We start from the raw sequence: 12,839 nt of genomic DNA on the forward strand, positions 1-12,839 counted from the left end.
TTCATTGCCTTTCTTCTCTCTTAATTTGTATATGAGCAGTATGATAATCCTAAATTCTCATCATTCACCTCTGCTCTAAGACTTACTCTGGCATTCCTATGTTCAGTTTGCATGTTCTCCCCTGCTTGTTTTTTTTCCCCCAGGAACTCCCGCTTCCTCCCGCATTCCCACAACATGTTTCTAAACTGTTCTTAGGTGTTATTCTGTGTGTGAATGGATGTTTGCCTGTATGTGCCCTACGATTAGCTAGCAACTAGTCCAGGGTGACTAGTGACTCGGTGACTAGTCCGCACCGCCTCTTAGTCAAAGTCAGTTGGGATAGGCTACAGCTCACCTACGACCCTAATGAAGATAAGCAATATGGAAAATCAAAGATGCCCTAACCCGATAAGAAAGAAATTGCTTCTGTCAAAATAGCTGCTTCCTTTTTCCCCTCAGGAAAAGGTTGTGCCACAAATAAGCTGTAATTAGCTTTCCAATAGCCAGATCTCCACCAAGGTGTACAGTTAGGTTAATGTAGACATGGATTGATACACTACAACTTCCTTTGGGTAGCGTTTCTATTACGGGTTTATCTGATGGCAGACAAGTCTAGCAGATTGCTGCGTGAGCTCCATAAATAGTGTGACATCATAGCGGGAGGACCGGATGTAACTCACAAGTGTGAATTCAAAAAAGAAAACAAGTACTGTAACATGAAAGGCGGTGGGCTATATCCCACAGCAAATTTTAAACAGTGCCAGTGTTTTGACAAGGCTCTTCAATAAACAAATAAAACAACAACATCTTTGCATAGCCATGTGCAAACCTCAATTCCAATGAAGTTGGGACGGTGTGTAAAACGTATATTAAAAACAGAATACAGTGGAAGGAAAAAATAACTGAACTCTTTGGAATTTCTTCATTAATTGGTCATAAAATGTGGTCTGATCGTCATCTAAATCACAAGAATTAACAGTCTGCTTAAACAAATAACCACACAAAAAATATGTTGTAAGATTTCATCCATCCATTTTCCATACCGCTTATCTTGACTAGGGTCGCAGGGTTGCCATATTGTTTATTGAAAATAACGTACGCATTCACAGGACAAGGAGGAAAAAGTGAGTGAACCCTTGGATTTAATAACTGGTTGATCCTCCTTTGGCAGCAGTATTGGCAAAACAGCACTATTGGTAAAAAATTCTGTTGACAGATGAAACCAAAGTTTATTTTTTGGGAGGAACACACAACGCCATGTGTGTAGGAAAGAAATGGCACAGCACACCAACATCAAAACCTTATCCCAACTTTGAAAAATGGTGCAAGGAGCATTGCAGTATGGGCGTGCTTTACTACCTCAGGGCCTGGACAACTTGCTATTATCAACAGAAAAATGAACTGACAAGTTAAACGTTTTTGCAGAAGAACTTGAGGCCATCTGTCCCACAGTTTCAGCTCACAAGAGTAGAGAGGGTGTTGCAACAAGACAATTATCTAAAACACAGAAGCAAATCAACAACAGAATGGCTTCAGAAGACGAAAATATGTGTTCTAGAGTGGTCCAGTCGAAGTCCTGACCTCAACCTGATTGATATACTCCAAGAGATCTATTCACACCAAAAATCCCAGGAATCTTGCTGATATGCAACAGTTTTGTAAAGAGATATGGTCCAAAATTCATCCTGATCGTTGTGCACGTCTGATGTGCAACTACAGAAAATGTTTGCTTGAGGTTACCATAATTTCTCGTGTATAATGCACACCCAGGTATAGTACGCACCCCAAAATTCTGGAAAACCCTTCTACCTATGTATAATGCATTTTTACAATGCATCATTTTGCTTCTACCTATATGATCAAAATGAAGTATTAACTGTATTTTGTTAGGTTTTTCAAATTATTCTGAAGTTAAGCACTGTATTTGAATACTTAATGCAGTATTTTTATTTACTTGCTCTTATTTAGAAATTCACAGCCCTACTTTTGCAACCCCAATTCTAATGAAGTGGGGATGTTGTGTTCAACATAAATAAAAGAGAATGCAATGATTTGCAAATCATGTTCGGCCTATATTTAATTGAATACACTACAAAGACAAGATATTTAATGTTCAAAATTATACACTTTAATGTTGTTAGCAAATAATCATTAACTTAGCATTTTATGGCTGCAACACATTCCAAAGAAGCTGGGGCAGGGTCATGTTACCACTGTGTTACATCACCTTTTCTTTTAACAACATTCAATAAACGTTTGGGAACTGAGGACACTAATTGTTGAAGCTTTGTAGGGGGAATTGTTTCCCATTCTTGCTTGATATACAGCTTCAGCTATTTTAGGCTTCATAATGCGGCACACATTTTCAATGGGAGACAGGTCTGGACTGCAGGCAGGCCAGTCTAGTACCTGCGCTCTTTTACTACGAAGCCACTCTGTTGTAACACGTGCAGATTGTGGTTTGACATTGTCTTGCTGAAATAAGCAGGGGCGTCCATGAAATAGACGTTGCTTGGATGGCAGCATATGTTTCTCCAAAACCTGAATGTACCTTTCAGCATTAATGGTGCTTCACAGATGTGTAAGTTACCCATGCCATTGGCACTAACACAGCCGCATACCATCAAAGATGCTGGCTTTTGAACTTTGCGTCCATAACAGTCCAGATAATTATTTTCCTCTTTGGCCCAGAGGACACGACGTCCACAATTTACAAAAACAATTTGAAATGTGGACTCGTCGGAGGACAGAACACTTTTCCACTTTGCATCAGTCCATCGTAAATGAGCTCGGGCCCAGAGAAGCCGGTGGCGTTTCTGGGTCTTGTTGATAAATGGCTTTTGATTTGCATAGTAGAGTTTCAAGTTGCACTTACGGATGTAGCGCCAAACTGTATTTACTGACATTGGTTTTCTGAAGTGTTCCTGAGGCCACGTGGTGATATCCTTTACACATTGATTTCGGTTTTTGATGCAGTGCCGCCGGAGGGATCGAGGTCACGGGCATTCAATGTTGGTTTTTGGCCTTGCCGCTTACATGCAGTGATTTCTCCAGATTCTCTGAACCTTTTGATGATATTGTGGACCGTAGATGATGAAATCCCTAAATTCCTAGCAATTGTACATTGAGGAACATTGTCCTTAAACAGTTCGACTATTTTCTCACGCACTTGTTCACAAAGAGGTGAACCTCGCCCCATCTTTGCTTGTGAATGACTGAGCAATTCAGGGAAGCTCCTATTATACCCAATCATGGCACCCGCCTGTTCCCAATTATCCTGTTCACCTGTGGGATGTTCCAAACAGGTGTTTGATGAGCATTCCTCAACTTTATCAGTCTTTTTTGCCACCTGTCCCAGCTTTTTTGGAACGTGTTGCAGCCATAAAATTCTAAGTTAATAATAATTTGCAAAAAACAATGAAGTTTATCAGTTTGAACATTAATATCTTGTATCTTGTTGTGTATTAAATTAAATATAGGTTGAACATGATTTGCAAATCATTGTAGTATGTTTTTATTTGTTTAACACAACGTCCCAACTTCATTGGAATTGGGGTTGTATTTAGTAAATGAGAAAACACAGTTTTGCTCATACTGTATGTTTGATTAAGCAGGCAGAATTTGTAAGATATGGCCCATTCTTGAAAGAAAACATGAAGGACCAGGTGAAACACATTTAATTTTATTTTAATGGGATTCAAATTAAACTGTCAAGCATTTCAGAAAAGCATATCATTAAACAAAACATACCCATGAAGAAATTAATGATGGTTGTTGTTCAGTCATCAATCATATTAAAAACATAAAAAATAAAAACAAAACTATATTTCTCAAATTCTGCCAGGGTATGTAAACTATTAAGCACAACTGCACATCTATGCAGTCACACGTATGCCTGTCATATTGGAATGAAAGTGTAGGCTGCAACTTTTTCATAACTTCTAGGTGGCGGTGGCATATTAGAGTGATAATGTACACCTTTCTCATAACCTCTAGGTGGCGGTGGCATTTTGGAATGAAAGCGTACAGCTTTTTCATAACCTCTAGATGGCGGCATACATTTATAAAATGGGAATGTGTTTTTTCCCATTTTCCCTTATACCTAGGTATAATGCGCACCATAGAATTTTGACATTTTTTAGGGGGAAAAAAACGTGCATTATCCATGAGAAATTGCGGTATTGCTGCCAAAGGAGGGTCAACCAGTTATTAAAGCCAAGGGTTCACTTACTTTTTCCTCCACATCATGGATGAATGTTTGCATCTTATTTTCAATACAAATATGAAAACATATATTAGTGCAAGCAGACTGTTCATTCTTGTGATTTAGATGAAGATCAGACCACATTTTATGACCAATCTATGCAGAAATGTAAGAAATTCCAACGGGTTCAATTACTTTTTTCCTCCCACTGTACAATGATGATGCAATGATGATGATGCAATTCTTTTTCGACCTGTATAGTATAGTCCATATATATATATATATATATATATATATATATATATATATATAGTCCATGTATAGTCTATTAAATAAACTACATAGACAAAATATTTAATGTTCATATAGATAACCTTCATTGGGGTTTTTCACAAAAATTCACTCATTTTTTATTTTATGCCTGCAACACATTTCAAAAAGCTGGGACGGGCATGTTTGTCACTTTGTTACATTACCTTTCCTTTCAACAACACACAATAAGCATTTAGGAACTGAGGACACGAATTGTTGAAGCTTTTGGAGGCGAAATTCTTTCCAATTCTTGCTTGATGTACAACTTCATCTGCTCAACAGTACGGGGTCTCCGTTTATGTATTTCATAATGCGGCACAGATTTTCAATGGGAGACAGGTCTGGACCGCTGGCAGGCCAGTCTAGTACTTGCACTCTTTTACTACGAAGCGATGTTGTTGTAACACATGCAGAATGTGGCTTGGTTTTGTCTTGCTGAAATAAGCAGGGAAGTCCGTGCAAAAGGAGTCGCTTGGATGGCAGCATATGTTGCACCAAAAACTGCATGTACCTTTGAGCATTAATGGTGCCTTCACAGATGTGCAAGTTAGCCATGCCATGGGCACAACCACACCCCCATACCATCATAGATGCTGGCTTTTGAACTTTGCGCTGATAACAATCCGAATGGTCCTTTTCCTCTTTGGCCCGAGAACACAACCAATCATTTGTAAAAACAGTTACAAATGTGGACTTATCTGACCACAGCACACTTTTCGACTTAGCCTTCAGTCCATCTCAGATGAGCTCATGCCCAGAGAAGCTGGTGGCGTTTCTGGGTGTTGTTGATATATGGCTTTCACTTTGCATGGTAGAGTTTTAACTTTTGTAGGTGTAGTGACAAACTATGTTAACTGATAATGGTTTTCTGTTCCTGCCCACGTGGGAATATCCTTTACACAATGATGCCGGTTTTTAATGCAGTGCCGCCTTGAGAGATTGAAGGTCTTAATATTATGGATCATAGATACAATAGCACCTTGGGTTACGAACTTAATTCATTCCGTGACCCCGTTTGTAACCTGAAAGTTTCTTAAACCGAGGTAATGTTTCCCATTTAAATTTCATTCACTACCAGCCTTCCCAGTTAACATGGATCTTTGACTTGTAAAGCCATCAACGGCAGTGAATGTGTTTTAATGGAAATGCAATGAATCCGTTTCATCCCCAAAATTAAGTTATACTTTTTTTTCTCAGTGTGTAGTTAAAAATAAATGCAGTACAATATCGAAATAAGTGGCAGCACGGTGACCGACTGGTTACCTCATCTGCCTCACAGTTCTGAGGACTGGGGTTCCCCGTCTGTGTGGAGTTTGCATGTTTTCCCCGTGCCTGCGTGGGTTTTCTCCAGATACTCTGGTTTCCTCCCACATCCCCAAAACATGGAGGTTAGGTTAATTGAAGACTCTAAATTGCTCATAGGTGTGAATGTGAGTGCGAATGGTTATTTGTTTATATGTGCCCTGCGATTGGCTTGCGACCATTTCATGGTGTACCCCGCCTCTCGCCCGAAGATAGCTGGGATAGGCTCCAGAACGCCTGCGACCCGACTGAGGATAAGCGGAACGGAAGATGAATGAATTGAAATAAGTGAAAACACACTATGATAAAGAAATAAAACAAGTTAAAATAACAGTTTATTGCTCATTAACTTTAACTAAAGAGGAAAAGAGAAGGAGGACTACAGCACCTCATTAAAGAAGACTCTTCGTTCATAATAACATGGGGAAAGTCTGATTCAGGTGTTTTTTTTCTTTTATCTGTTTTGTTCCTAAATCATTGGTTGATTTTTGGCACAGGGCGGCACAGTGCCCGACTGATGACCACATCTGCCTCACAGTTTTGAGGACCCGGGTTCAAATCCGGCCTCGTTTGTGTGGAGTTTGCAGGTTCTCCCCGTGTCTGCGTGGGTTTTCTCCTGGTACGCCCACGTCCCAAAACCGCGCATTGTAGGTTAATTGAAGATGATAGATTGCCCGTTGGTGTGAATGTGAGACCGTTTCAGGTTGTGCCCCGCCTCTCGCCCAGAATCAATTCTGCAATTCTGTTTTTGTTTGTTTTACACATCATCCCAACTTCTTTGGAATTGGGGTTTGTAGAATAGACATTGCACAGCAGTGGGTTGCTTATAATTTGGAGAGCTAAATCATGTCTCATGTTTGCTTCGGTCTTGCATCGGTCTTCAGTAACAGTGAGGAAACAAGAAGGGAACAATTTGTTCCTGCTCCAACTACACTGCACTATTGATTCGAACAAAGAACAAAAGGACTGCAATAGAAAATGCAAATGTGAGGCAGTGACACATTCCATTCCCATTGTAATACTGATTCTCCACCAACCAATCAACAGACACCAGCAAGTCTTGCACCACCCTGACACAAGCATTTGTACAAATAAAGACCTCCCTCCTCCAAATAAACGTGTGGTACTTTCTGCACTTGAGTAAACACCCCGAGAAAAAACTACATTTAAGGTCGCTTGTTTCCTATGTTTTGTTTCGTTTTGTTTTGTCTCACTTGTCTGTCTCACCTTTTCACAATCACAGGTGAAGTGTTTGACTACCTCGTGTCTCATGGAAGAATGAAGGAGGTTGAAGCCAGAGCCAAATTTCGACAGGTATTAAAAAAAATCATGCACAAAATTAAGCAATCTTTCTATTTATTTATGGAATTAATTTTAGATTAATTGTTATGATAATCATTTTAAATTGGTCTATTACTATGTGTTCACAGATTGTTTCTGCTGTCCACTATTGCCACACTAAGAATATTGTCCACAGAGATTTGAAGGTAAGAAATCTGAGATGATGTTTTGGGCCACTTTCAGAAATAGGGGATTAAGGCTAGTTCAAATCATAATCTCAGACTAGTCTTAATCTTTGTGTGTGAAAAGGGCCCCATAGCGTCTTAATCACACAGAATGGCGAATTTAAAAAACGGGCGAATGCTGGCATGTGTTCTCATAGATTAGTGAGTAGATGCATGTGTCACGTGAAGGTGTGTGTGTTGTTAGACAACATGCAGTCACTTCTCTCATCTGTCCCATACATCCTGCTTTTTTTTCTTCCATTACAATTTACGTTTTGTCTTCCAATTTAATCTCATTCCACTTTTTCGTCTCTCATTCCATTATTTTCTCTGCTTCTTCTCCCCCATCATGTTGTCTATGCACTGACATTTTCTACGCTCCCTCCTCTACCATATTTACCTCCTCTCCCTCTGCATCAATATACACAGGCGGAGAATCTTCTGCTGGATGCTGACGCCAATATCAAGATCGCCGATTTCGGTTTCAGCAATGAATTCACACTGGGTAACAAACTGGACACGTTCTGCGGCTCGCCGCCCTACGCTGCCCCCGAACTTTTCCAGGGAAAGAAATATGATGGACCCGAAGTGGATGTCTGGAGTCTTGGAGTCATCCTGTACACACTGGTCAGCGGCTCGCTGCCTTTTGATGGGCAGAACTTAAAGGCAAGTGTGTGTGAAGTGGGGACTGCTGGTCTGCCGGATAGGCAGGAGGATTTTTTTTATAACCACGGTAGTAACAGAAAGATGTTTCCCACAAAAGTTGAATCGAGGCAACTGGACTTTTCTTAGCTGTTAAGGACGTTTCACCTTTAATCCAAAAGGCTTCTTCAGTTCTAAATTTTAGGTGTGAAGTCTTCCGATTTATGTCCCTGGTGGGGTTGTCCCCTGGTGGTCACTCGAAGGTACAAAATCAGCATTTTATTTATTTATTTATTTATTTTTTACTAATTTGAGCCTTACTCTAACAGGTTCAAGATGTTTCTCTTCATTTTCTCAAGTACAGATTTTTTAAAAAGTCAAAACAGTTCCATAGGTGGCTCAATAAAAGGTTTCTGACATTCTTCATTCAAAATACACAAATGATAAAGAATTCGAGCACAATTGATGTCGGCTTGGCATTCTGGTTTAAACTACTCGGTTTTTGTCTCATGCAAATGCAAAGTATGGCTTTCGTTTCCATGACAGCCGGGGTGGAGCTAGGGCAGGCGTCAAAAGCGAGTAGATACTCATTATTCTTCTCGTTCTTGGAGACTTCGCAAGATTCCCTCCAGACTGCAATGGAATGGTACCTCTGCAAAACCACCATCGCTAACTTGACCATATCCCACACACCACCATAAAGCGAGCATTTTAAGGGGGGAGGGGGGGGGGGGGTTCACTCATGGAAGCAGTCACTGAGCCACTGAAATTACACTTTGTCAAATAGTGTCACATTGTGGTGCATGACACAAAAATCCCAATTCCACATCGACAACTGAAAATGTGAGATTCTTCTGTGTAGTCTGGCAACAGGACTCCGCCCGTCTCTCGCTAATGGCAGATCTTCGCCCAGCCTAGCGAGAATTCATGGGTGGAGAAATTCAGTCTTGGTAGGTGAAGATATTATGTAAATTAGCCCCACTGTTCCTGAATTAATATTACGTTATGTAGATAGAAATGCAAAACGACTAGCCCACTGACACATTTCAAGAAAAAAGTCATTTGCTATGAGAACATATGAGAGGTGATAATTTCTGTCTGTTCATTCGTTACCTCTAGTACATATCCTGCTCCGAGTCACGGAAAGAGCTGAAAATATCCCTGCTGACTTAGAGCAAACATTAAACAACATCCTGGAATGGTTACAAGTCAATTACAGGTGGATTGTAAATGGGGCATTTGGTTGGAATTGAAACCCACAAGAAATGCACAAAGGCCAGGTATGTGAACCACTGCATTGCCAATAACCCTAAATAGAAAAAAATAATAATTAACTTGTGGCACATCTGGATAAGACACAGTATTGACGCCGGAGTAAACTAAGCTTCTAAGTTACCTTTAGGTGTGTGTGATGTTATCTAAATTTTTCTGTGACCTGTGACCTGTTGATGACTGGTGATCAGTCCAGGTTGTACCCCGCCTGCCACTTGGGATAGGCTCCAGGCTCCCTCTGACCTGGAAAAATATACACGGTATGAAAGATGGATGAAACGTGATTTAAACAAACCCCCCCCCCCCCCCAAAATTCCATGTGTAACATGCAGATGTCATTGTTATTAACTAATATTTTGTGGATGCAGAGAAAAACAATAGAAACATTATTTCTTTGTTTTAGTCATTAGTCAATGACACAGTTCCTCATTTGTAATTTTGAGAAGTGAACCTTTTGATGTTTCTATCACTGAGATGGTTTGACAATGTGATGCGTCTGTAACTAATGCGTCAGTTTGCATAGGTTTAAGACATATTTTACAGATGGGCTCTCTGGTGTCTGTGGGTTTGCCCTAATTGCTACCAGTGTTGTACCTGAACAAGTTCAGTGAACGAAAGTTCATATTTTGTCCGAACATGAACTGAACTTAGTTCATTTCTGCCTGATGAACGAACAGTACATAATTGTAAACAAATTATTACTAGGAAAATTATGATTTGCTTCAGAATGAAATATTTTAATATATTTTCAATCAGCCAGAGCTGTGAGGGATGCAAAGTTATCAATGTCCTTTGCATGTTTTTGTTTGCACATTACGGACAAAAGTCCTGTTTTTGTTTGAATTCCTCATTTTAATAAAAGAGCAAGCAACAGGCTTTTCCTCATGTTTTTGAGATTGTATGGTGAAAGCTGCAGCTGGCTGCCAGTGTGGACTGAATTGGTGGCAACAATGGGAAAATGAAATTCCAGTATTTTAAGGGGACGAGCCCATCAGCAACATATTGAGAAAAACACAAAAAAGAACTATGAACTAGTTTATTTTTGGAATGGTGAACATAGTTCAAAGAAGTTCAGTTCATTTTTGCAACAGTGAATTGAACTTCGACCTAAGTCGTGTAGAAAATGAGCTTTCCCAACACTGACTGCTACATATGAAAGCAGGCCGTTTGCCTACTCTTCTGGTACTTTCATGACCAGTGAAGTCTTCCGTCAGGGTTTTCTTAAACTCCTTTCAGCTAAAGAAACAAAACCTACCGAAATAATGAAGCCTGCAATTTAAGACAAAATCCTCTGAATGCAAAATGTTTGGTTATCATGTTGTAAACACTCATTGAGAGCTAGATTGAAAAGATTCAGTCAATCAACACACTATTGTTTAACAGTCCCCTTTGAATGAGGGTGACTTTGTTAGGCTATTGTCCAGACCAGTGTGACAAAATTGCACGAAAAGCTCTCTACAATGTTTTGCAATGAGTTCTGGTTGCACTAGCAACGAGACACTATGTCTGTAGACTCCTTTGCAAGTCACATGCACAGTAAAAGGCAACCATTGTACTGTAATTGGACTGAACTGAAAAACTGATGTCTTCATTTTCTTTAACTGCTTTAATTTTTATGATAATCTCAAAATAATACAGTTAAGATCAAATAAAAGCTTATTTATTCATAGTCTTGCTGTCCATTTTAGTCTGCCAGCAACAAATGTTAAATAATCCTTAAAGCTGCTGAATGCTGGCCCTCATCTTCGCAGGCAATGACTCACTTAGGAGCAATGGGAACGGGAAGCGTGGAAGGACTCTCTTCTGTTTTTCTCCTAATTGTTTTCGACTTAGTATTTTCACATTTGAAATATATCCATCCATCCATCCATTTTCTAAGCCGCTTGTCCTCACCAGGGTCGCGGGCGTGCTGGAGCCTATCCCAGCTGTCATCGGGCAGGAGGCGGGGTACACCCTGAACTGCTTGCCAGCCAATCACAGGGCACATATAAACAAACAACCATTCGCAATCACATTCAATTTTCAATATTTTAATGTTTCTGTTTGGTACATGTACTGTACGTGTGGAACGTTTTTTTGTTTTCCTCCCCCTCTCTTTCCATAATCATGCTACCTAACCACGAAACAGTACATTTCTGCTTTGAGTTATGTTGCATGTTGAAGGTAAATTAACTCCATGGGAATTGTGAGTGCCAAGTACAGAGTTAAGAAGACATAGATATTATTTTTCTTTAATACAACCCCAATTCCAATGAAGTTTGGACTTTGTGTTAAACATAAATAAAAACAGAATACAATGATTTGCAAATCATGTTAAACCTACATATAATTGAATACACTACAAAGACAAGATATTTAATTTTCAAACTGATAAACTTTATTGTTTTTATTAAATAATCATTAACTTAGAATTTTATGGCTGCAACACATTCCAAAAAGGATGGGCAGGGTCATGTTCCCACTGTGTTACATCACCTTTTCTTTTAACAACATTCAATAAACGTTTGGGAACTGAGGACACTAATTGTTGGAGCTTTGTACGTGGAATTCTTTCCCATTCTTGCTTGATGTACAGCTTCAGCTGTTCAACAGTCCGGGGTCTCCATTGTCGTTTTTTAGGCTTCATAATCCGCCACACATTTCCAATGGGAGACAGGTCTGGACTGCAGGCAGGCCAGTCTAGTACCCGCACTCTTTTACTACGAAGCCACGCTGTTGTAACACGTGCAGTATGTGGTTTGGCATTGTCTTGCTGAAATAAGCAGGGGCGTCCATGAAAAAGATGTTGCTTGGATGGCAGCATATGTTTCTCCAAAACCTGTATGTACCTTTCAGCATTAATGGTGCCTTCACAGATGTGTAAGTTACCCATGCCATTGAGACTAACACAGCCCCATACCATCACAGATGCTGGCTTTTGAACTTTGCGTCCATAACAGTCCAGATAGTTCATTTCCTATTTGGCCCGGAGGACACGACGTCCACAATTTCCAAAAACAATTGGAAATGTGGACTCGTCAGACCACAGAACACTTTTCCACTTTTCATCAGTCAATCTTAGATGAGCCCGGCCCAGAATAGCTGGCGGCGTTTCTGGGTGTTGTTGATGAATAGCCTTTGCCATTAGAGTTTCAAGTTGCTCTTACGGATGTAGCGCCAAACTGTATTTACTGACATTGGTTTTCTGAAGTGTTCCTGAGCCCATGTGGTGATATCCTTTACACATTGATGTCGGTTTTTGATTCAGTGCCGTCTGAGGGATCGAAGGTCACGGGTATTCAATGTTGGTTTTCGGCCTTGCCGCTTACATGCAGTGATCTCTCCAGATTCTCTGAACCTTTTGATGATATTATGGACCGTAGAAGATGAAATCCCTAAATTCCTTGCAATTGTACGTTGAGGAACTTAACCTGTTGGACTATTTTCTCACGCACTTGTTCACAGAGGTGAACCTCGCCCCATCTTTGCTTGTGAAGGACTGAGCAATTCAGGGAAGCTCCTTTTATACCCAATCATGGCACCCAGCTGTTCCCAATTAGCCTGTTCACCTGTGGGATGTTCCAAACAGGTGTTTGATGAGCATTCCTCAACTTTCTCACTCTTTTGCCACCCGTCCCAGCTTT

General features: G+C 40.2%; 1 protein-coding gene across 3 annotated transcripts in view; it reads left to right on the top strand.

The window, feature by feature from the left end:
* mark4a (MAP/microtubule affinity-regulating kinase 4a) overlaps positions 1 to 12,839 on the top strand; it is a 50,244-nt gene that overhangs the window by 20,311 nt on the left and 17,094 nt on the right. For all 3 annotated transcript variants that reach the window (XM_061702537.1, XM_061702538.1, XM_061702539.1), the window contains 3 exons: positions 7,041 to 7,111; positions 7,228 to 7,284; positions 7,732 to 7,968. In XM_061702537.1, the coding sequence (XP_061558521.1) occupies positions 7,041 to 7,111; positions 7,228 to 7,284; positions 7,732 to 7,968 (365 nt within the window). The remainder of the gene's footprint in view (positions 1 to 7,040; positions 7,112 to 7,227; positions 7,285 to 7,731; positions 7,969 to 12,839) is intronic.

This window comes from Phycodurus eques, chromosome 17 (genome assembly GCF_024500275.1).
Source record: "Phycodurus eques isolate BA_2022a chromosome 17, UOR_Pequ_1.1, whole genome shotgun sequence".
NCBI lineage: Eukaryota > Metazoa > Chordata > Actinopteri > Syngnathiformes > Syngnathidae > Phycodurus > Phycodurus eques.